At 40.4% G+C, this 27,288-nt stretch overlaps 2 protein-coding genes across 6 annotated transcripts in view; one reads left to right on the top strand and one right to left on the bottom strand.

Moving 5' to 3' along the window:
* LOC115421813 (uncharacterized) overlaps positions 1 to 26,655 on the bottom strand; it is a 32,682-nt gene extending 6,027 nt beyond the window's left edge. The window contains exons 1-7 of one of the 4 annotated variants that reach the window (XM_030137754.1): positions 26,586 to 26,612; positions 20,404 to 20,482; positions 13,033 to 13,273; positions 8,500 to 8,674; positions 4,503 to 4,648; positions 1,243 to 1,425; positions 549 to 665 (exon numbers count right to left, since the gene is read on the bottom strand). In XM_030137754.1, the coding sequence (XP_029993614.1) occupies positions 549 to 665; positions 1,243 to 1,425; positions 4,503 to 4,648; positions 8,500 to 8,674; positions 13,033 to 13,158 (747 nt within the window). In that variant the 5' untranslated portion in view covers positions 13,159 to 13,273; positions 20,404 to 20,482; positions 26,586 to 26,612. Of the gene's footprint in view, positions 1 to 548; positions 666 to 1,242; positions 1,426 to 4,502; positions 4,649 to 8,499; positions 8,675 to 13,032; positions 13,274 to 20,403; positions 20,483 to 24,534; positions 24,664 to 26,585 lie in introns of those variants that run through there. The other 3 variants (XM_030137753.1, XM_030137756.1, XM_030137755.1) reach the window with 3 other exon arrangements.
* LOC115421806 (uncharacterized) lies at positions 13,264 to 16,472 on the top strand. 2 transcript variants are annotated; one of them, XM_030137745.1, is made up of 3 exons: positions 13,296 to 15,021; positions 15,588 to 16,230; positions 16,367 to 16,472. In XM_030137745.1, coding segments are annotated over exons 1-3 (2,346 nt in total). In that variant the 5' UTR covers positions 13,296 to 13,320; the 3' UTR covers positions 16,369 to 16,472. The 2 variants fall into 2 exon arrangements, with proteins under 2 accessions (XP_029993604.1, XP_029993605.1); XM_030137744.1 differs by having other exon boundaries at positions 13,264 to 15,021; positions 15,588 to 16,436.
* Positions 26,656 to 27,288: the final 633 nt, after the last annotated feature.

Below are 27,288 nucleotides of genomic sequence, written 5' to 3'. Positions count from 1 at the left end.
ATGTCAATAATTGGTGTAAAATACAGTTCTTCTTTTTTTCATGGTCATCAGATATGACCATATTTGAATGTTCACAGGCTCCATAGTTACCATGGAAACACTGTCACCTTCTACAGCATTGATTCCCAAATAAAACCCATGGAGCTGGATCAATGACAGTGGATGGACACACTGGGTTTATGATCAGTTAATGACATCTTTGCTGAAAAAGACACTGTTTCTTCAGTTTTCTGTTTCTGATACAATAACCATCAACTTGATCTGAGCTTTTAATGAACATCCACATGATCAGTGAATTAAATATAGGAAAATATATGATTTCCACTGAAAAAAATGCTAAATATAGAGGATAATAATATAATAAATGGTGATAAATCACTTATGAAAGGTTTAAAAAAAACTCATTTGGGAACTGCTATAAAAGAACCACTGGGTCTTTATGGTTTTAGAGTATGAGGTTGAATATGAGGTTGAGGTTTCTCAGTGGCCTTTATTCTACTTTTATGACATGGAACCCAACAGTCAGTCTGAGTGGTGAGGACACTCACCGCCACAGCGCCGACGGCGGCGACCACCACGGCCCAGACCACCCCGACACCCAGGATGATGGCGTTGGTGGGGGACATGTTGGATTCTGTTGTTGTGATCAGGATGCACAGACACAGCTGAAAGGTTCACACAGACCACACCCATTAGCTTCTGTCACTGTGTCCTCCTCCAAAAGGAACACAACCACCCCAAAAACTGTATCTGCCCTGAGCAGCTCCTCCAGCACCAGCCTTATACCTCCCCCCCAGGAAGAAGGAGAGATACCACAGGGCATTCCTACCACAGCCATCAGACTATACAACTGTTCACAAATACAAATGTATAACTTCTATCAGTGATAAAGATCTGTAAGTATTCACATGTAATAAACCACCAAAATATGGACCATTACAAGGAAAGACACAATATTTAAAAACAATATGGCAAAAATTTTTAAATCTAAATTTCTCAAAACTCTGAACAAATTTTGTAGATGTTGTCCCAAAGAACATACATATAAAATTAGAAATGAGTTTGATCAGTAGTTTAGAAGAAGAAGAATTGCTAATGATGAAAATTACTAATGATGATGACGAAGACGAAGACACCAGACACAGTTCCTTCACACCAGCTCATGTCCGATCAGCCAGTGAGAAAAACAGTGAAGTGACAGGAGGAATGTGTTGCATAATGTACAGAGGACCGCAGACGTACCTGGGCCTGCAGGTCAAAGGTCACCATGGAGAAGCAGAGGTTGAGCAAGAAGTACTGGTTCTGGAGACTCTCCAATGCCCCGCCCACACGGAACGCCATCCATCTGGGTTTAACCCAAAAGACGTACACGATGCAGATGATGATGTGGATGACACTCAGAACCATGATGTACAGGAAACGAGGCTGAAACACAAAGACAGGACGACTTCACAAACATGGGTTTATCAGACGCACGCACAAGAAAACAGACACACGAACAATAAAACAGACGCACAAACAATAAAAACATGCACCAACTGCAGGTTTTTGGTTTAACAGTGATAATGGTCTGCATTCAGCTGCACAAAAACAGCTGGATTAAACAGTTTCATCACTGTTTCAACATCATTTTCCACTGTCTGAGATGTGACTAACAGCATCTGATGTACAATGAGCCATGTGACTGCCCCATTAGCAGCTAACAGCTAACAGCTACTAATATGAACAAAACAAATAATAAGAAGAACAAAACATGCTCAAAAATGAACAAAAATTTAAGAAACAAGTGTGTGAGAGGAAAATGTCTCCTGGTCCTATTTATTATAAGTATCAGCTGTACCTAATAGAAGGGCCACTGAGCTTCTTCCCAGGTTCAGGAAAGAGTCTGAAGTGAGATGAGCTGATACAGAGGACAACAGTGACACCATGTGGTCAGAGTCTGTCACAGTCAGGGTTAAACACATTTTAGTTCAGGTCCACATTCAGCCTAATCTGATCTCCACTGGGCCAGACCAGTAAAATAATAGTATAATAACCTATAAATAATGACAACTACAAGTTTTTCTCTGTATTAGTACAATAAAAAAAACATTAAATTATGAAAATATTTACATTTACACACTGTGCTTTCACAAGAAAGATTTGAATAATCAGAAAAAACTGACATTTCTTTGAAAAAGTGTCGTTTGTACATGTGCATTTACACACAGTGTTACACAAACATTTGGGAACAGGCAGAATATTGTTGAAATTTTGAAGTTTGAAATTTGGAACTAAAATAAGAATAATTTCTACAATATTATGTATCAGTTTATTATTAACACAACTTACAAATCAGATCCACAAATGTCCAAACATTTAGTAACAGCCAGAATATTGGTCAAATAAAATTGAACTTAATTTTAAGGTTACTGACACTTTATTGTTATAAGGTTATTCTGTTATTATTTTACTTTAGATCCCATTGGTCTGTATGTGGACCCTGAACTAAAACCAGTTCAACACCCTTCAGTGTAATTTTTACACTTCATAAAATCCTCCCATGGGCCGGATCAGAACCTCTGGAGGGCCAGTTTTGGTCCAGGGGCCACATGTGTGACACCTGCACTTTACACTAAACCAGTGGTTCTTAACCTGGGTTCGATCGAACCCTAGGGGTTCGGTGAGTCAGTCTCAGGGGTTCAGCGGAGGTCAAGACACACACTCGACTCATTAGTCGGGTGTGTGTGTCAGACTAAGTCTGTGTATGTAAACAAACGGCTTCGGAGACTCTTTCTCTGATTGACATCCAATATTTGCGGTGTATTGTTGTTGCTAATAGCACTACAACACATCCGGAAGTGTTTATAATCTCTTCCACTCGTCTAACGATGAATTATTTTCCACATCGTTGTTATGACTTTTGCTACTTCCTCTTAACCACGGAGGCAGCCATGTGTAGCGTTTGTTTACATTTTCAGTCACCGCACTGGTCAGTTACAATCATGTGACGACCGACGCACCGATGGAGAATGAGAGTGGCACTTGCCAAGGTGAAGCCACGCATTTCTGAACTGGTCTCTCAAAGGCAACAGCAGAAGTCACACTGATTTGCAGTAAATATTCATTATTATTGTAGCCTGATGGAAATTAGGTGATGGGTGTGTGTTAAAATGTTAAAAAGTGATAAATAGCATAAATACAATAAGTTCATTATTGGAATACATAAGGTTAAAAATTAAAACAGTTTCAGTGTGGTAGTATTAAAAAAGGTCATGTCTTTGTGAAAAGGTATGGAATTTGTTGTGAGTTCATGCACTGTATTGGTTTTGTTCTTTGAACACAGTGATGTTAATGCACGGTTCATTTTGTGCACCAGTAAAACATATACCTGTGTCTTGAATTTGAAAAAAATCATATTTTATTTTTTAATAAAGAAGGGTTCGGTGAATGCGCATATGAAACTGGTGGGGTTCAGTACCTCCAACAAGGTTAAGAACCACTGCACTAAACTGACCCCACAGAAGCCAAACGCTGTCACAGTCTGGACTCAACATGGACCAGAACAGTGGAAAAAATACTACAGTTTTAAGTAAGTGTTCGTCATTACAACTAATGACATGAGTTATTCAATATAAATATTATATTTTGATACGTTTGAAGGAAAATACTCTTGTCCCTCTGTTGAAACATTTATCAAACCATTGTTTCAGTTTGTTACAAGTTCAACATTATGTGGAATATCTTATCAAGACCAAGTTAAATGCTGTTTTCTTTAAAATAGATTCCATTTCTAATGGAACATGCTCGACAAGATCAAGAAAAAATTAAAGACTCGTGTCCTTGTTCAAAACTCTTTCCACTGTAGTTTCTATCAGTAACAGATCTGTAGATGTCCTTCTGGAGCTTTATTTGTTCAAATGTATTTGATTTGGTGTTTTATAGGATGTTTTCACTGTTTCTAATCAGATTTTTTTTTACATTTTTTGAACAGATCCATTTTTGGTTTAATATCTTATCACATTTTACATGCTACCTCAGATGTGTATTAACAAATCCATAATCAATATCAGATAATCGATCAAATAAATAGAATAATGTTGACCAAGAGTGGATTTTTAAAGAGCAACATAATAAATGATGGTCTGGAAAAGGAAAAAGGTATTAACTGATTAACAGACCAAAATCTGTAAAATGCAAAAGTGAATACTCTTTTTTTTGTCCTGTTCATTTTCTTCAGTCATTAATTCCAGTTGAACAGTATCGTTAGCGTCAGCCTCAAATGGACGCACGTTAATATGAGATAGAATGACAGAACGTCCCACTGACACTGACATCTGCAGAACAGCATCAGGACAACATCAGGATTGAATTGGACCCATCACACATGTCTGACACCACACACATTCACACTGAGGTCTGACACCACACACATTCACATTAACACTGAGGACTGACACCACACACATTCACATTCACACTGAGGTCTGACACCACACATATTCACACTGAGGCTGCTCTACCTCCAGCTCCTGTTTGCCCTTTGACCTCAGCAGAAAAAAGTTGACCAGTGACCGAACCATGATGACGATGATGCAGACAATGAAGGCTATCATCTCCTGTCTGTTCTCCTGCAGAACTCCACGACTGATGTAGTAGATACAGAAAACTACAGAAAAGACACAGGACAAACATGACATGAGTTGGAAAAATACAGCATTAGACTGTTTTCAGAAGATACTGTGAGCTTAAAGGTTGTGTCCTGGTGTCATGTCTCCACATGGTTGACCCCCACAGTGTCTCCTCTTCTTGGACATGTCTGTGACTCCTTCTTTCTTGGAGGCACCAGCTCTGCCTCCTGACCCTGGAGCAAGGTTCTAAGAGTTTTGGATTTTTCATTATAGTTTAGTTTTATTTAGTTTGGACTTTTTTTTCTCTAATTCAGTTAGTTTTAATTTGTTTTTAGAGCAGGTTTGCTAGCTTTTATTAGTTTTCATTATTTTCTAAATGCTTAGTTTAAGTATTAATTTTAGTTTTGTCATATCTTTTCTCTTCTTCTCTGTCGTCGTATTCAAATAAATCCCAGACAGGACTCTGCTGCTTTCTCCCAACTTTAGTCTCCATGTTTCCAGGTAGAGTGGGGACCAGAAGACGACTGGAAACCACAAGTGAACACAAGTGACGGACCGTTAAAAATCATATGGTGCCAGCAAATGAAATGCCTAGAGTGAAATAAATCACTTTCGTATCAATCCGACATTGACGAAAACCGAGGGAATTTTATCCATAATTTTTATAGTTTTAGTTAGTTTTGTAAGCACACAATACAGTTTCAGTTAATTTTTTTTTTTCTTTTAATTATAGTTTTTATTTATTTCACTTAACGAAAATGTTTACAATTCTAGTTTTCGTCATTTCGTTAGTTTTCGTTAACGATAATAACCTTGCCCTGGAGGTATCTGTAAATGTTCCCTCAACGCCACGGTGAGACGACAAAAGGAGCGTGAAACAACTGGACTAACTGTACAACAACAAGGCGCCTCGATGATGACCTGGAGAAAGCACTGATGACCAGACACAAACAACACAATGTTTAGAAACGTGAACCAATGGTGGAACGTTTTTTATTCTCTAACACAGGGTTCTCAAACTCCTGTTCTTTCAGGTTCCACATTCAGCCCAATTTGATCTGCAGTGGGCCGAACCAGTAAAATAATAACAGAATAATCTATAAATAATGACAACTCCAAATTTTTTAGTGTAAAAAATAACATTAAATGATGAAACTATTTTCATTTTACACACTATCCAAAACAAAAAAGATGTGAATAACCTGAAAAAAAAGAAAGTACAATTTTATCAATATTCTGCCTCAACTTATGATTTCTACATGTGCATTACAGATCAGATCTACCAAGACACAAAACAGGCAGAATATTTTTAAAATTGCACTTATTTTTCTTTAGACATTTCAGGTTGTTCCTATTTGTTCAGGTTATTGACATTTTATTGTTAAAGGATATCAGAATTTAATGTTCTTTGCAATAAATGGGTGTTGACATTATTTACAGGCATAATGTCATATTATTTTTTTCACATTAAACCAAGAAGAACATTTGGAGTTATTATTTCTAGGTTATTATGCTGTTATTTTTGAGTTGGATGCCCTGGACTGTTAATATCTTCAGGGTAATTTTTGCATTTTGCACTTCGTAAATTCGTCTCATGGGCCGGACTAGACCCTCTGGTTGGCCGGTTTTGGCCCCTGGGCCGCATGTTTGACACCTGTGCTCTATAAGAACCTATACTTCCTTGTGTCAGTCAGCTGCTGCTGTATGTACTTAAAAACCTTTGATTCCAGAATCCAGTGACTGTTGTTCTATCAGCTTGGTCGTTGGAGCTGGATCCCAACAGTCCTTCCTCTGTCCAGGTTTGGGGACTGAAACTGTCCACAGGGGGATCTGGGGTTCCTGACTCAAAGACCTCCAGCTGAACTACTGAACAAAAAGAGACCTGGACCTGCTGGAAGGAGGAAGAGTGACTGGATCCACAGGAGAGGGGACAGAGCCACTGGATCCAAAGGTCACATTGTTGATCGGATTTAATCTAGCAGAGCTTCCAGCATGGAGGATAGAAGCATGGGGCTTTAACATGCTTTAATCCAAAAAGGAACATGTGTGTGTGTGTGTGTGTGTGTGTGTGTAGCAGAGGACAGTCAGAGGTTAAAGACTAACTCACATCAGATGATTCCACCTTCACTCTAACAAAACTCTCAATTTTATTCAGATGATTAAATCTGTTTAAAACAGGCTTTGAGTATTGTTTTATTTTCATACCTCCAGTTCTGATTAGACTTCTACTTATTCACTCCAGTTCCTCTTTCTGTTCTAAAATGGTTTAAATCAGTGTTTTCCAAACACTGTGCCACGGCACAGAAGTAATCAGGTGTACTGTGAACGAGGATCCACTTTCACATGATTGATTCTGAAAGAGCAGTGTGGTATAGATACATACGCCTGCACCGTGGTATAGATACATACGCCTGCACCGTGGTATAGATACATACGATACATACATAGGCCACTCCAGGACCTTGAAATGCTTTTTACGGAGCCACTCCTTCGTTGCCCGAGTGGTGTGTTTGGGATCATTGTCATGCTGGAAGACCCAGCCACGTTCCATCTTCAATGCTCTCACTGATGGAAGGAGGTTTTGGCTTAAAATCTCACCATACATGGCCCCGTTCATTCTTCCCTTAAGACGGATCAGTCGTCCTGTCCCCTTTGCAGAAAAACAGCCCCAAAGCATGAGGTTTCCACCCGCCTGCTTCACAGTAGGTCTGGTGTTCTTGGGATGCAACTCAGCATTCTTCTTGTTCTAAACACGACAAGTTGAGTTTTTACCAAAAAGTTCTATTTTAGTTTCATCTGACCACATGATCTTCTCCCAGTCCTCTTCTGGATCATCCATCTGCTCTGTGTCAAACTTCAGATGGGCCTGGACATGTACTGGCTTAAGCAGGGGGACACGCCTGGTGTGGCAGGAGCAGGAGTCCCTCTCGGCGTAGTGTGGTACTGATACATTACATAAAATAAAGTAAAAGAATAAGCAACTTAAACGAACAAAAACAGCAAAACTAATGAATAAAATCAACAACAACTAACAAGAAAAGCACTCGGAGAGCGCAGACCTCTGCCAAAACAAATCTGAACCCCCCCCCCCCCCCCCCCCATTTGTTTGTTAGCAAGATAACTCAAAAAGTTATGGATGGATTTTCAGGAAATGTTGATACTGGCACAAGGAAGAAATGATTAAATTTTGGTGGTGATCCGGGGGGGGGGGGGGGGGGGGGGGGCACTGATCGGCCTTGGCGGAGGTCGGTGCTCTCCGAGTGCTTTTCTAGAAAAGACAGCGCAGACCTCCGCCAAGGCCGATCAGTGCCCCCCCCCCCACCCGATCATCACCAAAATGTAATCATTTCTTCCTTGCGCCAGTATCAACATTTCCTGAAAATTTCATGAAAATCCATCCATAACTTTTTGAGTTACCTTGCTAACAAACAAACACGTACACGAAGCAAAGCGATCACAATACCTCCTCGCGGAGGTAATCATGGATGTGTATCCCCCCTCTCCCCCCTCCTCCCCCTGCCACCACTCTCTCTCTCTCTCTGTTGGTGTCTGTGAATTGGCCAGCTATAAATGTAACGTGTCATGAGATAACTTTTGTTATGATCTGACACTATATAAATAAAATTAGATTTGATTTGTCAGTAGAATTCAGTCATTTCATGGACTGAGAGGAAACATTAATTTTGGTGTAGAACGCCAAGAACCAGTCACTAAAAACAGTAGAACAGATGTAGAAACCCTGCATATATTATGGGCTCATATCCCCACAGTGACGCTGCATTTTTCTCTTGTACTGCTTTATTCAGGGCTTTTTTTTTTTCTTTTTTTGTTCTGCAACTTCTACCGCCTCATGGCACTTCACTTCCTTCCTGCTAAAAGTAGAACTCACAGGTCCCAAAAAGCAGAATGAGAGACACGGTGAAGTTGTCCTCATCGGAGACGTCTCTGCTCATGCGTTGCTTGACGATACTGGACAGGGTGATCCCAACCAGCACCAGCAGAGACAGGATGGTGAAAGAGTAGTAGAGTCTGAGAGGGCATGACAGCTCCGACCATCTCTTCCTCTGCAGGAGGGGGAACACAACAAAAACTGTAAACCCACATTTTCACTGGAGTGTCATAAAACAGCATGTTCATTTTTGACAACAGTATATTGTAGTAATAAACAGTAATGTGCAAAAGTCTGGGCCCCCCCGGACCCAAATATGGGCTTCATGGAAGAGTCAACAGAAGAAAACCTGTCCTGTATCCTCACCATAATATTCAATGTCTGAATTTTATAAAGGAACATTTAGACCAGTCAAGGCTGTGGAACTCATTTTAGTTGTGGTTCCACATACAGACCAATATGATCTACAGTCAAATAATAACAGCAGAATAACCCACAAAAAAGAATGACTCCAGATTTTCTTCTCAGTTCAATGTGAAAAAAATATTACATTATGCTGTGATGGAAAATTACAATTCACCATCTATTCAAGTTAACCTTTTGAACTTTGTGCTTAAACTTATGAACGCTGTGTTCTCATCTCTGCCGCATCTAGCTAAAACTGTGTTTTCACTTCTGCCGTGTCTAGCTAAAACTAGCCTGACCTTATGTTTGTGCTCACAGGGTGCAACTTCCTTTTACCGTTGTCGCACCTGGTGTGTGCTACACTCGCTGTGTTAGATATGTGTTAAAGTTCATCCAATATACACCAATGTAACTATAAGTGAATGCCTAGTTCCTGTTTACTGTCTAGGAAATGTCTGTAATACCATTATAAAAAGCCAGAGAGATCTCACTCTTGTGAGACACTCATAGGATGTCATTTTGATACGTACTTGGCTGTCTCCTGATTGCAATCAATAAATGTTTTTGTAAGACAACGGACCACCTGAACCTCTCCACTCATCGAGTTACAATAGAAATTTCCAACACAGATTTGGTGTCAGAAGTGGGATTCTTCGTTTGTCCGTCGAGACCAACCGAACCGCGGGGCTGATCACCTGAATCAAACACTGATTCATCCTCGAACCTCATTTAGATCTTCTGAGAGGAGGACCGGGGTTCCGGGGGTCCCGATCGGCAGCGAAAGAATCTTCAAAGAATTCGATCTCCGAACTCGGTGAGGTGTAAGTTTTCCAATTATGTAAATTTAATTGATCATACAAAATTGACACGGATTCAGTGTCACAAATTCAAAGACAAACTGAAATAGGAAACTATATTTTTCTCATACTCTGGTCCATTGTCTTTGTGTTGTTTATCATTGTTGCTCTTTACTGTCTCATTCTGAGTCAAAAAAAAAAAAAAAAAAAGAATAGAAAGAAAAGACCAGGTTTGAGTCCAGTTAGACAAGAAGGGGTTTGAGTCCCCTGAGTCAGTAGAATAACTCAAAAGACAAGAAGAGGTTGAAGTCCTTTGAGTCTAGACGAGACCGGGTTTTAGTCCCGTGAGTCCGTACTGGAAGACCGGGTTGAAGTCCCGTGACCACATTTAACTATAAATACTTAGATGTAATCCAAGACCAGGAAATACTGTGAGGATCTAAGTTTTGAGAGTGACAGAATGGGCGCCCCAAGACAGTAAAGAGGAACGATGTAAACCTGACAGTTCAATAATGACAAAAATGAAACAGACTTATGGTGACGAATCATGTGACTGGTTATTATACTGGTGCAAAAACCATGGCTTTCCTGATGGAGGTTCCTTCAGCGAAAACCAGATCAGGAAGTTAAGGGAAAGTTTACAGAAAGAAAAAGATAAGTTGATGAAAAGGAAAAAGATGAAGATATCAGACATGAAATTCATCGACAAAAATGAAAAATGTCTTAAAATGTGGGAAGCTGAATGTGAACGTAGGGGAAGAAAGCAGGCTCAAAAATCTATGACAATGTTAAATGTCAGTGAGGAAGTGGACACAGAAACACAAAAAACGACAGTCTAAACCCAACAGCACAAGCTCTTGTCTCTATCCATCTCTCACAGGAAGTAGGACTCTGGTTGATGACACGCTTGACGTCTGCCCTCCTCCCCCATACCAACAAGCCCATCAACCACCTCCACCTCCACCACCTGCGCATCACGCCCAACTCCCAGCTCCACCTCTCCTACAACCGCTCGCCTTTCAAGCTCCACCTCAAGTCCTGTTCCTGGTTCCAGTTCCGCCAAGCCAGCCTCTTGATCCGCCCCAAAGAGCGACAGCCTCAGCTCCACTCTACCCAGCTCTGAGCCGCACCTCCATGCCAGTGAAGGAAGAAGGAAGCGCTACCAGACAGGAAGACAAGTTCTGGCTCACTGACCTGACCTCATCCCTTTCAGGGCTTTTGAGTCCCCCTGTCTCTGCTCACACCAGGAGCCATGGGAAGGTCCAGACCCTCTACCAAGGTACTGATCAAAATAACATGCCTGTTCCTATTCTGCCTATGGTTCAGGTTATGGGAAACCAGAGCCGTACCCAGCGGCCAACATGACCCCTTATGAAGGTCTCCTGAAACAACAGTTCCTGAATGGACTCCAGACTGAAGTGGCGAATGCAGTAAAGGACTTACAGTCGTCCTCAAAATTATTCATACCCCTGCCATTTTTTGTAACTTTTTGTTTTTGTGATGAAATGAATGAGTTTTGTCAAGTTTGTTTGTGACTTATATGTGATACACAAGTGAGGAAATAAGAACAAATGATACTTGGAGAAATACTTTATTTCAGGAGTATTTTATTAGAGGATTTCTAAAAAACGCCATTTTCAAAATTTTTCATACCCTAGGTTTATTAAGTCCAAAGTCTTTTCTTAATAGTCAATAGAGTAGCCTTTTTTCTTGATAATGGTTCCTGTAAGTGTCCACAGGTTCTCTTCTGTCTCCTGTGGGGTTTTGGTCCACTCTTCCAGGACCAAAGCCTCCAGCTGGGTCCGGTTGGATGGTCTCCTACCCATCACTCTGGTCTTTAGCTCCCTCCACAGATCCTCTAAAGGATTTAGGTCAGAGCTTTGACTGGGTCATGTCCTTGAACCACTACTGCACTACCTTGGTGGTATGCTTGGGGTCAGTGTCCTGCTGGGACGTCCAGTCAGGACCAGTCTAGAGTTTCTCCGCACTTTCACGCTGTCATCCAGGACGTTGATATAATTATGTTAAATTCATGATGCCTTGTAACTTCATGAGGTTTCCAGTGCCACTAGCAGAGAAGCATCCTAGCATTATAGGTTATAACCATAGCATTATGTTGCCACCAAAATAACCGAGGTATGAAGATATCATAGACAACCATCCAGCCAGTATTGCACAAAGGAGTTCTCCATGGATACAGACACAGGAAGATGGCATGACTCAGGATGAAACATCAGGAGGCTCATCTGGCATTTCCTAGAGCTCTTCTTAACCAAGATCCAAGCTTTTGGTCATCAATCCAGTGATTTGATGAAACAAAGATGGAGTTGTTTGGCCACATGGATGTTGACTGCATCTGAAGGAAGCAAGGAGAAGAACACAAGCTGAACACAGCCCCAACCATCAAGCATGGTGGTGGCAACATAATGCTATGGGGTTGCTTTTCTGCTAGTGGCACCGAGAACCTCATCAAGATACAGGGCATCATGAAAAAGGAGGATTATATCAACATCCTGGATGACAATGTGGAAGTGTCTGCTGAGAAACTCTAGATTGGTCCTGACTGGACGTCCCAGCAGGACACTGACCCCAAGCATACCACCAAGGTAGTGCAGTAGTGGTTCAAGGACATGACCCAGTCAAAGCTCTGACCTAAATCATATAGAGAATCTGTGGAGGGAGCCAAAGACTAGCGTGATGGGTAGGAAACCATCCAACCGGACCCAGCTGGAGGCTTTGGTCCTGGAAGAGTGGACCAAAACCCCACAGGAGACAGAAGAGAACCTGTGGACACTTACAGGAACCATTATCAAGAAAAAAGGCTATTCTACTGACTATTAAGAAAAGACTTTGGACTTAATAAACCTAGGGTATGAATAATTTTGAACGTGGCATTTTTTGGAAATCCTCTAATAAAATACTCCTGAAATAAAGTATTTCTCCAAGTATCATTTGTTCTTATTTCCTCACTTGTGTATCACATATAAGTCATAAACAAACTTGACAAAACTCATTCATTTCATCACAAAAACAAAAAGTTACAAAAAAAATGGCAGGGGTATGAATAATTTTGAGGATGACTGTATGTATAGGTGTTCTGGACCCAGCCACTAGACTCACTGAAGTGATAAAGCATGCAAAACACGCCCACACTCGCCTGGCAGAAAAAGCAGAGGCAGATAAAAAGAGGAAGAAGGATATAGCTCACAAGGCACACTTGCATTTACTACAAGTGCAGACTCAAAATTCAGTGACACGTGGCCAAGTCTCTGGAGGAAAGAGTCAGGTGACAGGAAACAGGCAAATTAACCCTGACAAAAATGTGTGTTACCATTGCAATGAATATGGACATTGGGCTCGAGACTGTCCCCACAGGAGCAGACAGTTTTGCTACAGAGGCAGAGGAAGAGGGCGTGGATTTTACAGCGGACAAGTGCGTGGACACCAGCAAGAGCATGGTTTCAACAGCAGTGTTGGTGGAAGACCCAACCCACAACAGCAGTCAGACTGAAGTCTGGGGGATGGAGTGAGTGACCAAAGTGTGACGACAACAGACTCCAACCCAACAGCACCTGATGAGAGAAGTAGCGCACACACAAATACACGTGATCACGTGAATATGCAAATGCAAAACATTTTAACAGCTATTGAACACATTAAAAGCAAAACGAAAACACCCATTGTAGGTACATACACACATCTCACAGATGCATCTGTACAAAAATTACCAATAATGTTTTTAACTGTTTCAGGGAAAGACATAGCATTTATTGTTGACTATGGAGCTACATGTTCAGTGATTAAACAATGTGACCTACCTGACGTGAAACTCAGTGGTAGACATGTTATCTCCATTGGTGCTAGCGGTATGCGGGTACGGGAAAAATTCACAACACCCATTGCTTGTGTTCATTCTGATCCTATGACCAAAATTAAACATTCTTTTCTTCTGTCCTCATGCTGTCCATTCAATCTCCTGGGACGAGACCTGATGTTGACACTGGGGATAGACCTCATCTCAACACCAGAGGGCGTTAAAGCCATAAGAGGCCCATTAGAACCGCCTTCTATCTACTCAATGCTTAAGTACCCTGATACACACACGCTGTTTGTTTACCAATGGTGGATTCCACTGTCTCCAGCTGACATGTTTACAGACCGTGCACATGTTTTGGTGAGTCCTAACGCAGATTTTATGCGTTCTGAGAACCTCCACTGCACGTTTCACGTGTCTACACACCCAGACGAAGAGTATGAAGAAGATTTCCTGACTGAACTGAATGATGACATGATCACTGACTCTCTCTACTGGTCTGAAATGCACAGCGCAATAACTGTGGTGTTAACATCCACACAACTCGAGTACTATAAAATTCCTGGCAGTATTCCACACATCTCGCTCTCAAAAAAACAAACTCATCAGTGGCGAGACCTGGGACCATGGGTTAAATCCTGTGCCTCCCTAGTGGATTGGACTGTTACCACAGATCCAAACGTTCTCTATTCACCATCTGCACATGTGTACAAAACAAAGTGGCGAACAATTAGCCCTGTCTTACATTCAGTATATGTTCTATGTACTGACTCAGACACAGAAAATGCACATACACTCCTCACAGCCACCGATGTTCATCCGGCCCTAGGGATTATCCCTGATTCCCTATGGGCAAAAGGCAAGTATGATGTAGGGTTAATCAGAAACCGTGAACCTGTAGTGGTTACACCCAAATCTGACTATAGGCCAAAGAGACCACAATACCCACTGCGCAAAGAAGCCGCTGAAGGTATAAAACCAGTTTTTGAGTCTCTCTTACAGGCAGGAGTAATCATCCCCTGTGACGACTCACCTGTGTGCACACCTATTTTTCCTGTACAAAAATACAGGGAGCCCCCTGCTAACCCAGAATGGCGTTTTGTTCAAGACCTAAAACCAGTTAACGCTGCAATTCACGCTAGAACACCAAATGTGCCTAACCCTTACACCATCCTAACCCAGGTGCCGTCCACCTCCAAATGGTTCTCTGTGGTGGATCTGTCCAACGCCTTTTTTAGCGTTTCCGTTGATCCTGACTCCCAATTCTGGTTTGTGTTCCAGTTTGACGGTAAAGGTTACACTTTTACCCGCCTTCCTCAGGGGTATGCAGAATCACCCACCATTTACAACGCAACATTATGCGCGTCACTCGCTCCATTGAAACTCACTGACAACACAGCCCTCCTACAATATGTAGATGACCTGTTACTTTGCGCGCCCACTGAAGAGCAGTGCACCACAGACACCATCATGCTGTTGAAACACCTGGCAAAGGAAGGGCACAAAGTTAGTTTGACAAAACTCCAGTTCGTTAAACAGCAGGTAACATTCCTAGGCCACATTATCTCTGCTGAAGGAAAAACAATGTCTCCAAAACATATCTCTGCTATTCAGAACATTCCTAAACCACAGACCGTGAAACAGATGTTGTCTTTTCTTGGCATGTGTTCTTACTGTTGATACTTTGTTCCACATTACTCTGGGAGAGAGAAACTGCTCAGACAGCTGTGTTATGGTCCTGGGAGGACTTCTTATTCTCCGCTTGAGTGGACACCGGAAGCTGAAGAGGCCTTCATTTCCTTGAAACTTCAACTCCAGTCTCCACCCACTCTTGGTCTTCCAGACCCCAACAAGCCATTCATACAGACAGTAGATGAGTGCTCAGGTTGTATGACTTCTGTTCTTTTGCAACCACACGGAGATAGACTCCGCCCAACGGCCTATTTCTCTGGCAAACTCGATCCAGTGGCTGAAGGTATGCTTTCGGGGTCGTTCATGATTTCAGTGCTTTATGGAAACATAGGGGCTTCCTGAAGTCTGATGGAAAATCGATTCTCCATCACAATCTTATTGCTGATCTGTTAGATGCTATTTTACTCCCCACACAGATTGCAGTCTGCAAATGTGTTGCTCACACCAACTTCTCTGACCCTGTCTCTATAGGAAACGCTAGGGTGGATGCAGCTGAAAAAGCAGCTTGTTGCCTGCCTCTGCCACAGCAGCTTGCAGAAGCTGATGTCACGTGTTTTCTTTCACTTCCTTCCTCTCTCTCAGCAGTTCAGTCACTGGCATCAGACAAACATCAATGGAAGACTGCAGGAGCTACATTTGACACTGGCATGTGGGTGGGGCCAAACGGCAAACCGTGTCTGCCCTCTGCACTCTTTTCACATTATGCTAAATTGACACATGGGTTAGACCATGTATCAAAAGGGGGAATGCAAGAAATGATAAATCAGAATTGGTTCACAAAAGGCTTTTCAGCCTATGCTCAAAAACATTGCCAAGCCTATGTAATTTGTGCTTCACACAACCCAGGCAGATCAATTCAAATCACACAACAAGCAGCACATCCACCCCCAATCAGACCGTTTGAACATGTTATGATGGACTTCATTGAACTTACACCATCAGAAGGTAAGAAATATTGTCTTGTCATGGTTGACATGTGGTCAAAATGGGTTGAAGCCTTTCCAGCCTCAAAAAGCACAGCATCAGTGGTAGCAAAAGCACTACTATCCGAAGTAATTCCGCGTTGGGGAATTCCGAGTAAATTGTCGAGTGACAACGGACTGCACTTTGCAAACGAAGCAGTTGACCAAATTTCTCAGTACCTAGGTACAGATGTAAGAAAACACTGTGCTTACCACCCAGCCAGTGGTGGTGCTGTTGAATGAGAGAACGGAATTCTGAAGAACAAACTGGTAAAATGTTGTGAGGAAACTGGACTTCCATGGACAAAAGCACTTTCTTTAGTGCTGATGTACATGAGGATGCGCAAGCGATCAAAAACTAACCTCAGTCCTTTTGAAATTCTCTTTGCAGCTCCACCCCATGAGGGCATAGGACCTCCAAGACAACCAGTTCCAGACACAACCCTGTGTGAAAGCTCAATGTTAACCTACTGTGCTAATCTGACAAAAATTCTTTCAGATATCAGAAAGCAAGTGAAAGCAGCTCTTCCACATCCAGCAACGCACAAGCTTCACGACCTGTTGCCAGGCGACTTCGTATTCGTGAAGAACTTCAGAAGGAAACAGTGGAAGGACAACCGGTGGCAAGGCCCATTCCAGGTGCTCCTGACAACACAGACAGCGGTAAAGGTTGCAGAAAGAGCGACGTGGATCCACGCATCACACTGCAAGAAGGTTCCGCCACCTCCTGTAAAGGAATCTGACAAACAGGGAGAGGTGAAATAGCGCTCCCCTGCAACAAGAGATATGCCAAACCTCCACCATCAGTAAGAGGTGAAATAAGTGCTCTACTGCTCCAACTGGTGTGCCAAGCCACCTACGCACTCAAATATCAGAAGAAAGAAGACAACCTACGGGAGTGCTGAGGTTAATGCAGAGCAACTAGTGCCTGTGTGACCCTCAGGTACCCTCACAAGGGTATACACAGTTACACTGCTCCCTCAACTTGACTTTCCTATAGGGAAGAAGACTGCTACGATATCCACCACACCTGCACCTGACACAACATCCAACACAGAGACTATCCTCAACAAAAACAGCATGCAGCACATCTGTGCCGTTTCAACCATCTCATCCAATGATGTTTGCTCTTAAACCTTAACAGGTGTGATCGAATTGAAGTATTTTTGTTGAGGGTTCTTGTAATTTTATTATTTTAGTTGATCCTGTGGATCAAAAGGGGGAATTGTGATGGAAAATTACAATTCACCATCTATTCAAGTTAACCTTTTGAACTTTGTGCTTAAACTTATGAACGTTGTGTTCTCATCTCTGCCGCATCTAGCTAAAACTGCCGTGTCTAGCTAAAACTAGCCTGACCTTATGTTTGTGCTCACAGGGTGCAACTTCCTTTTACCGTTGTCGCACCTGGTGTGTGCTACACTCGCTGTGTTAGATATGTGTTAAAGTTCATCCAATACACACCAATGTAACTATAAGTGAATGCCTAGTTCCTGTTTACTGTCTAGGAAATGTCTGTAATACCATTATAAAAAGCCAGAGAGATCTCACTCTTGTGAGACACTCATAGGATGTCATTTTGATACGTACTTGGCTGTCTTCTGATTGCAATCAATAAATGCTTTTGTAAGACAACGGACTGCCTGAACCTCTTCACTCATCGAGTTACAATAGAAATTTCCAACACAATGCCTATAAATAATGACAACTTCAAATTTTTGTCTTTGTTTAGTGCAAAAAAACCCATAAAATTATGAAAATATTTACATTTACAAACTATCCTGTAACAATAAAATGTGAATAACATGAACAAATATGAACAACCTGAAATGTCTAAAGAAAATTAAGCACAATTTTAATAATTTTCTGCCTGTTCCTCAGTGTTTAGTGTATTTGTAGATCCAATCAATAATGGACATGTATAAATGATAAGCTGTTAAAATTGCACTTATTTTTCTTGAGAAATTTCAACTTTTTCAGGTTCACATCTTTTTGTTTGGATAGTTTATAATATTTCCAGAACTGCTTTCTTTCATCTGCGTAATATTACTAAAATTAGACATATTTTAACACAGAAAAATTAGTCCATGCTTTTATTACATCCAGACTAGATTATTGTAACTCACTTCTCTCAGGCTGTCCCAAAAAGTCCTTACAGACCCTCCAGCTAATCCAAAATGCTGCTGCCCGTGTACTGACTAGAACCAGCATCAGAGACCATATTTCTCCTGTGTTGGCTTCTCTGCACTGGCTCCCTGTAAAAGCTTGGATAGACCTCAAAATCCTCCTCCTCACTTACAAAGCCCTTCATGGCCAGACACCTACTGATCTGAAAGAGCTTTGAGTTCCATACAATCCATCTACAGCACTACGCTCTTAACATGCAGGCTTACTGGTGGTCCCTAGAATCTCCAAAAGTAGGATGGGGGCCAGAGCCTTCAGCTATCAAGCTCCACGATTGTGGAACCACCTCCCTGCCTCAGTCCAGGAGGCAGACACCCTCTGTATGTTTAAGAGTAGGTTCAAAACGTTCCTTTTTGATGAATCTTATAGTTAGGGCAGCTCAGGCTGCTCTTTGTTCCGCTGCTATAGGCTTTAGACTGCTGGGAGACTACATCTGGATACACTGAGCTCTGCTCTAATACGCCTCCTCTATTACCTCCTCTCTGCTCCTCTTTCTCCTTGACTTTTTCTCTCCTAATTCTCTTCTATTTGTGCCCCAGTGAATACATGTTACTGACCTGACTTCTTCCCTGGAGTCTGTGCTTTATCGCCTCACAGGTTTTCCCAGGATCATCGCAGGTTTTCCCTGGATCATCACAGGTTTTCCAAGGATCATCTCTGAACCTGCTGCCGTGGTCCTGCCTCTCTCTGCCTTCATCGTCATCACTCACTTATCCATATAGTTATGATAGTGTTTATTATACAGTTCCACAGATGTTCTAGTTCAGTTATCTGTGCATCAGCTACATCCATATGTCTCCCTCTACCTTCCCCCTCTCCCCCAGTCCCCCTCTATCTCTATCGCTCTCTCTTTTCTCCTCCTTTACTCTCTCTCTTTAACCCCAACTGGTCAAGGCAGACGGCCATCCTTCAGGAGTCTGGGTCTGCTCGAGGTTTCTGCTGTTAAAGGGAAGTTTTTCCTCGCCACTGTCACCAGTCACAAGTGTTTGCTCCTGGAGGATTCTGTTGGGTTTCTGTAAATTGGCTTAGAGTCTGGCTGAATGTGGAACCTGAAAGAAAATGAGTTTGAGAGCCCTGATTTAGACAAACCTGAAACAAGTCCTGCGGACCAGTGAGATTAAAACAGAACTGTTTGGCCGCAATGAGCAAAGGTATGTTTGGAGAGAAAAAACAGGCAAAGAATTTCATGAAAAGAACACCATTCCAACTGTTAACATGGGGGTGGATCCATCGTGCTTTGAGGCTGAATGGCAGCCAATGGCACAGGGAACATTTCAAAGGTAGAGGGAAGGATGCATTCAATTCAATTTCAACAAACTGTTGAAGAAAACATAAATCCATCTGTAAACTAGAAAAGCACTTGGAGAGCGCAGACCTCCACCAAGGCAGATGTGAATTTGTACCTGTTGTGCAATAGAAAACTTCATTTTAATAAATGTATGAATGAATAATTTGCAGTAAATTATGTTTTACTGACAGAAACATTTTCAAAACATATGAAAATCACAAAAGTGCATGAATATCACACAAACAAATTTGACTAGAATTACTCCAGTACAGACTGGTTAGTGAAATCAGATACAGGTTTTTTTTTTGTTTTGTTTTTTTTATAAGATAAGATTTATAAGATTTTTTATTTATAAGATAAGCCTTTGAACATACTCTAAAATTTGACTATGAGAGAAGCTATTTTTTCCCATACTTACGAAGACTTTCACACAGAATTCCAGACTTTTCAAGATCTGGAAAACAGCTTTTCAAAATTCTAGACTTTCAAGACCTGTGCACCCTGAAAAGATCAGTACATGCAAGATGGTCCAGGAATCTGCCAGAACTGGAGTAGTTTAAAAGGAAGAATGTGCTAATCTCCCTCAGATAACAATTGGAAGACTCTTGGCTCCAAAAAGCATTTACAAGCTGCAACAGTTGTCAAAGGGGCCGATACTACACACAAACTTTGCAGAGCCCAAACCTTTGTACACCTCTGTATGTAGTCCAGACAGTATCAGTATTTTATAGCTGCAGTGTGGGACAGGAAACCACATCTCACCGGTCCACATGGTGTGGGGACCAGGTCCTGGTGTCTGGGCTTCAGGTTTAGAGGCTGGTGTTCTGAGTCCTCCTGTGGGCTGCAAAGGAAAGAACGGATTCAAACAATCACAAAAACTCCCATGAACAAACAGGTCTTTCACATTTATGATGATGTTTCAGTTTGTCTGTGATCTGATGAAAGTCAGAATAAATTCTACAGTTTTCCTTTTATCCAATAACACCTGCTGTCCAGTCAAGTGTACAGAGATTTATTTAAATAATAAGTAATAAGTGCAAAGAAGAGAAAAATAACACATTAAGATGCAACGACTTTACACACACACACACACACACACACAGCAGACCAGTCCATATTTAAGCCTTTGGTGCATGAATTATGAGAACCTTAGTCAAGTTTTTTTTTTCCTGAGTGTTTTTATTCCTCTTTAGCCATGAAAAAAACAATGTGGTTGAATTCTTTTTTAATGAACATATTTTTTATGGAGCTACAAAAATGTCCACTCAGCTGGACACCATGCGTTTAATTTTTGAAGCAAATAAACATGTATTTAAAAAGGCAACATCAGAAAGTGATACACTGTGTGAAAATTTTTAATGCAGCTAATCTAATGTTTTCTCACATTTTAGCATAAAATCGATTTAGGATTAAATAAATTTATACTTCTTCCTACTCCTTTTCAACCGTGCAAAATTCAGACTTGCGCGTACTTGAAGATAGATTCTGTTCATTTAAATGTTATTTTGTTTTTGTCTTAATTTGCTTCATTTTGTTTTATTTTGTTTCTTTGCATGTTCTAAATAAATAAATAAATAAATAAACACTCTAATACTGTAAAAACCTTTTTGTTTACGAAAACTGTTAATTACAGTCTAATAACAACTAGCAGCTGATTTACACTCAAACATGTTAGTGCAGATCAGCTTTATCTAGAACAGCAAAGTTACAGTAATGGTAGGAATGTCAGTGCATATTATGGGATGGTGCATAAGCATCCACTGTGTTGGCTGATATGGAACTAAAACAGCAAAACCCATGAATATACAACAAGAACAGCTGGAGAATAGATCTCCACTGTTGTGACCAGTATGTATGAAAGGGTTAAAGATGGCAGTTTAATATGACTGGTAATAATAATAATAATAATAATAATAACTAGAAAAGCACTTGGAGAGCACAGACCTCCACCAAGGCAGATCACCCTCCCCCCAACACCACCAAAATGTAATCATTTGTTCCTTGTGCCAGTATCAACATTTCCTGAAAATTTCCTCCAAATCCATCGATAACTTTTTGAGTTATCTTGCACACAGACAAACAAACCTCGACGAAAACATAACCTCCACTACTACTCATAGATAGATAGATAGAAGTGGCGGCTGCTTGTCCTTCAGACAGGAGAAGCTCATTGTCGGCTTACATAAAAAAAAATTGTCAACTTATGTAAACATACATTCGTCCCTCCGTTCCTTTTTAAGAAAATGCTCAGTGACCTTATCGTACCAGTAGGCGTCTTTTCCAGGACTGGACCAGTGTCCTCTGAATGTCCAGCAGAGCTGGTCTGCTCAGACGGCCTTGGCCCAGTGTGTTGTGGGTGTCAGACTTCAGCCTTTTTAAACTACAGATGCTCCTTTCACTCCGACCTAGCCGACAGTTTGATTGATTTAACTATCTACAAAACGATATCAAACTCAAACAAGAAATGATTAAATTATGGAACTGAAACAAGAAAATGCTGAAATTATGTTAAATTGAAACAAGGAAGTCCAATGAGTGTGTTTTATTTACAGTGCAAAAAATGAACGAGTAATTTCGTAGTGGTTTCTCTCTCTCGATTTCACAGCAGAATGTGTGACGGTATTAAACTGAACTGTGTCAGTGAAGGAGGAGGTCTCAAAATAGCTGTCACTCAAACGGGATTCAGCCTTTCGACTGATCCTCCAATCAGAACGTGGGATTCTGGCATCCAGCCCAGCCGAGCTCCGCCCACAGCTCCATTCACCCCAGAGACGCCCGGCGACCGGGGGCGGGACAACATGGTGGCATTTATCCAATTACCGTCCAGTTTTGAGGCAATGAAAAAAACTGTTCCACTCAGTCCCATTGAAGCCCAGAGACGGACACAGTCTACGGACAAATGCACTGAGCAGAGATGGAGGAGAAAACACAGACACGGGAATGGAAAAGAAGTGAACAACATCGCATCCGTTGATTTGTGATAAAGCTGATTCTGAACGAACTCATCTTTGAGATGAACGTGTTCTAACACATTTGTAGTCAATAAAATGTCAACACAACCAAACATATTTAACCATTTAATTTTCATAATTTTAGGGGAAGCCGGGTTTCCCTTGCAGTCTGTGAGAAATCGCCACTGACAGACAGACAGACAGACAGACAGACAGATAGATACTTTATTAATCCTGAGGGAATTTCAAGTATTCAGCAGCTTTGCATACAGCACAAGAAGACAAAAAAAGACCAAAACACAACACAACAGTGGGTTAATACCTGGTTGACATTAAGGTTAGTGTATATATACTCTAAAAGACACTTGCTAAAGAATTAAATTGGCAGAGGTTTTAATAATAATAATAATAATAATAATAATAATAATTATTATTATTATTATTATTATTATTATTATTATTATAAATTGGATTTCAACAGTGTTTTTCAAGGCATTCAAAGCTCTTTACATTTTTAATCCATTATTCATTCACTCACTGGTGGTGGTCAACTACATCTAAATTAAATTGCTCTGTGTCAGAGTTGCCTGGCATCCTCTGAATCCAAATGTCAACACCTACAGAGTGAATCAGAGCATGCAGCACAAATGAATGGCCTTTATTCATGTTTACCTATAATATAATGTGAACAGAAAACTTTGACTTTATGTTTTTAAGTTTATTCTGCTGTCACCTTAGTGAACAGACTAAGAACCTGAATGTCTACTCATTGTTTTGGTTTCAGTTTGGACAGTCAACATCGTGTGGCTGTGCAACCCAGTCTAAGGGTTGGAAAACTCAGTGCAGACTTTGGTAACGATCACATTGAAACAGGAAAACCACACTGCTAAAGCATTCCATTGTGTACAGTTCTAGGGTGTGGTGTTGCAATATAATTTCAGAGACTTACAAGTAACTGGTGAAGCCAAAATGATAAAACAGATATGAAGCACAAAAGAAATAAAAACCTAGCACTGAGTCAGACTCTGGGAAATCAGACTGAAGCGTCGACGGCAGGCAACAAAACCAGTACAGCAAAGAACATAAGAGCAGTCAGTGAAGTAGAACATGAGGCTGATAAAGAGGCAGAACGACTAAAAATGAAACAAAGACATGAAGAAGTGACAGAAATGAAGTATGAGCTCAATAGTGTGACACAAAAGGAGAAAAGGGATGTGGCAGCACTGGTTTACTGTTACTGATGGTTCAGCACCTTCAGCTGAACACAAAAGGGTTTCAACAGTAAAAGTAATCTTCTATCACAGACTGTAAGTCTTATATTTGTCAACGTTTGCAAAAGACACGTACAGTATGTAAAAATTAATGCAAGAAAATCCACATACATACATATTTGAGTCTGAACAAATATTCTTATTAAAGTTAATAGTGCATTTACATATAGGAGTCTAGAACAAATATTAGACCTGTAACGGTCTACATACCGAATCAAACCGTTACGGTACGCACCTGTTCGGTTCTGTACACAGCTGTACTGAAACAGCACAGTATGATGAGAAAAAGACAAAGGAACGAAAGATGTCAGTCGATGCGGAACTTTAAATCCACGCAAGTTCTACTTGGACATATTGAAGGAGCGCACATTGACCCGAAATATGAAATAACAGCTGATATAAGGTAAAAAAAAAACAAAAAAAAAAAAACTAGAAAAGCACTCAGAGAGCCTAGACCTCCACCGAGGCAGATCAGTGCCCCCCCTCCCCCGATCACCACCAAAATTTAATCATTTGTTCCTTGTGCCAGTATCAACATTTCCTGAAATTTTCATCCAAATCCGTCCATAACTTTTGAGTTATCTTGCACACAGACAGACAGACAGACAAACCAACGCCGGCAAAAGCATAATCTCCTTGGCGGAGGTAACAACAACAAATATGATGTCAACCTGAAAGGAACCGATTGAAGACCCTCCACCATCATCATAGTCCAGTTTAGGATCACTTCAGGTCCCAGTGAAAGACAACAACATGAAAAGAGACGATGACAAGATGAATGTTGTTTGCCGCCTATGAACTACAGCAGTTCTCAAACACTTACACTAGCTTTCTTTCTCTCTCTCTCTCTCTCTCTCTCTCTCTCTCTCTCTCACACACACACACACATGCACACACAAATACACAAAGTGTCAGTGTTTCTCTTCAGTTTGTTTAAACAGAATACCAGTTTAACCTCTTGTTAATGTTGCACTTCATGTGGATTTTTTTTTGTTGTTATTTTTCTGCAGAATGTGAACTGACAGAACTGTGATTGGATTTTTGTTGTTTGTTCAAAACTCCCTTTCAGGGAAAAGTGTAATACTAATGTTTAAAATACTTTCAGTAATATTTTATTTTATTTTATTTTCTATTTGATTTATAGCAGCAGAATTATATTATTCCTGTTTTTCTATGTTCTATTGTCTCCAAAAATTGGGGGAAAAATGTTCAAAAATTCATAATAAATGCATTAAAGACATTTTGAGGGGTTTTCTTTCTTCCCACACCAAATAAATAAATAAATAAATGAATAAATGAATGAATGAATGAATGAATCAATGAATGAACCAACCATGGCTTTCAAAACCGAAAACGTACCAAACTGAAAATTTTGTGTACCCTTACAGGCGTAACAAATATTATTATTAAAGTTAATAATGCATTTACATATATGAGTCTGAACAAATATTATTATTATAGTTAATAGTGCATTTACACACAGGGTGGGGAAGCAAAATTTACAATATTTTGAGGCAGGGATTGAAAGACAGTGTATGACCAGTTAGTTTATTGAAAGTCATGAGAATTTATTTGCCACAAGAAAATGTCCATAATATAAAATGTTTTTATTCTATGTGTCCTCCTTCTTTCTCAATAACTGCCTTCACACGCTTCCTGAAACTTGCGCAAGTGTTCCTCAAATATTCGGGTGACAACTTCTCCCATTCTTTTTTAATAGTATCTTCCAGACTTTCTGGTAATAGTTTTGCTCATAGTCATTCTCTTCTTTCCATTCTAAACAGTCTTTATGGACACTCCAACTATTTTTGAAATCTCCTTTGGTGTGACAAGTGCATTCAGCAAATCACACACTCTTTGACGTTTGCTTTCGTGATTACTCATATGGGCAAAAGTTTCTGAAAAGGTATGGATAATAGTGTTAGGTATGATTATGACATCAGTATATGTTTGGGTTCAAAACAATTGACGTAGTGCCTGCTGAGAAAAAACAACTAAATGTTGATTGTAAATTTTGCTTCCCCACCCTGTATTTGTCACAAGTATAACAGTTTTATCTTTTTTTTTCTACAATTGATACCAAAATTTTGTAAACAGTTCCATAAAATAGAGTTCTTAAGATAAAAAAATGAGCCTATTTGAGAAATGATAGGAGAAACTTTAATTTTTTTATTATGACACTGATGTTCACTTTTGCATGATCTGGTCCATAGATAGATAGATGCTTCAGTAATCCAATATTAATTCACAGAGATAGAATAAGGGAACATACATCACAAGAGATAAAATGGATATAAAAAATAAATAATTAATTTAAAATACTCTGTCACTGTTTGTAAAGTGTTTGTCATTGTTGTGACCACAAAGAATCCTGCAAATAACTTGTTCAACCAGCCTTTAACTTTACATACATAATGATTTGACCTGTATCATGATAATCATTGATATTCACAGATATAATAAACTGTTCCCATGTATTTGCAGACTGAACTGTTTTGGTCCTATTGTTTGATCTGTTTAACTTTCATCTTTCCTTGGTGTCTTTGTCAGTTTATGGTTAGTTTACAGTTCAATCAACATGTGTCACCTGTTCAACAAATACAGTAACATTCCTATGGTTTTTACTTTTTTTTCTCTTTTTAATAACCTGTATATAAAATCGACCAAACATCATAACGGAGCTATTCGGTTGTGACCAACTGTGCGTGGTTTTATGACCCACCTTGTCTCGTCCATTTTCCCTTCTGTCCAGGCTACAGGGTGGTCCCTTCCATGTCTGCCTGAGAGGGTGCTCGCTGCAGAATCACCCAGGATCTAGTGACGCCCATTGAACCAGGTTTAATCCCTCCCCTGGTTCAGCCCATAGGTTCAGTCACGCCCACTGATATCCAGAGAGCCAGCATGCAGTAGATTTGATAATCTGGAGGCTGTGTTGGTAAACATAGCACTGTAAAACCCAATTAGTTATCATTACTTAGAAAAAGCATGCAAACTGATTGCACTTAAAAAAACAAGTAAAGAGAACAAAGTATTTTAAGTTGTATTAACTAGTGCTTCCTTCGTAGAGTACACTTATAAATGAGTTTGAGCAACTAAAACAATCAAGTAGAGTGTACTAGATAACTTACCTTAGATGTACTCTCGACTTCATAAAGACTACTCTGTCTTTAGTCCCTTTAACACACTTACCTAAGTCAGACTAACTTAGCATTTCTAAGTTACATTTACTTGAACAGCAATCTGACTTACTCGCTAAAACCATGCAAACCGATTGCCTTGAAATAAGCAAGTAGGTGTTACTTCAGCAATTTAAGTGCCTTAAATATCGACACAGGAATTAAAAACAGGTTCCATTCTCCTAAAACAATCTGAATTATAATTAAACATAATAAATCAAGGTAATAATACAGTTGAAAGTTCAATTA

The sequence above is a fragment of the Sphaeramia orbicularis genome, chromosome 7 (assembly GCF_902148855.1).
Source record: "Sphaeramia orbicularis chromosome 7, fSphaOr1.1, whole genome shotgun sequence".
NCBI lineage: Eukaryota > Metazoa > Chordata > Actinopteri > Kurtiformes > Apogonidae > Sphaeramia > Sphaeramia orbicularis.
This window is presented reverse-complemented; position numbering and strand designations above follow the sequence as displayed.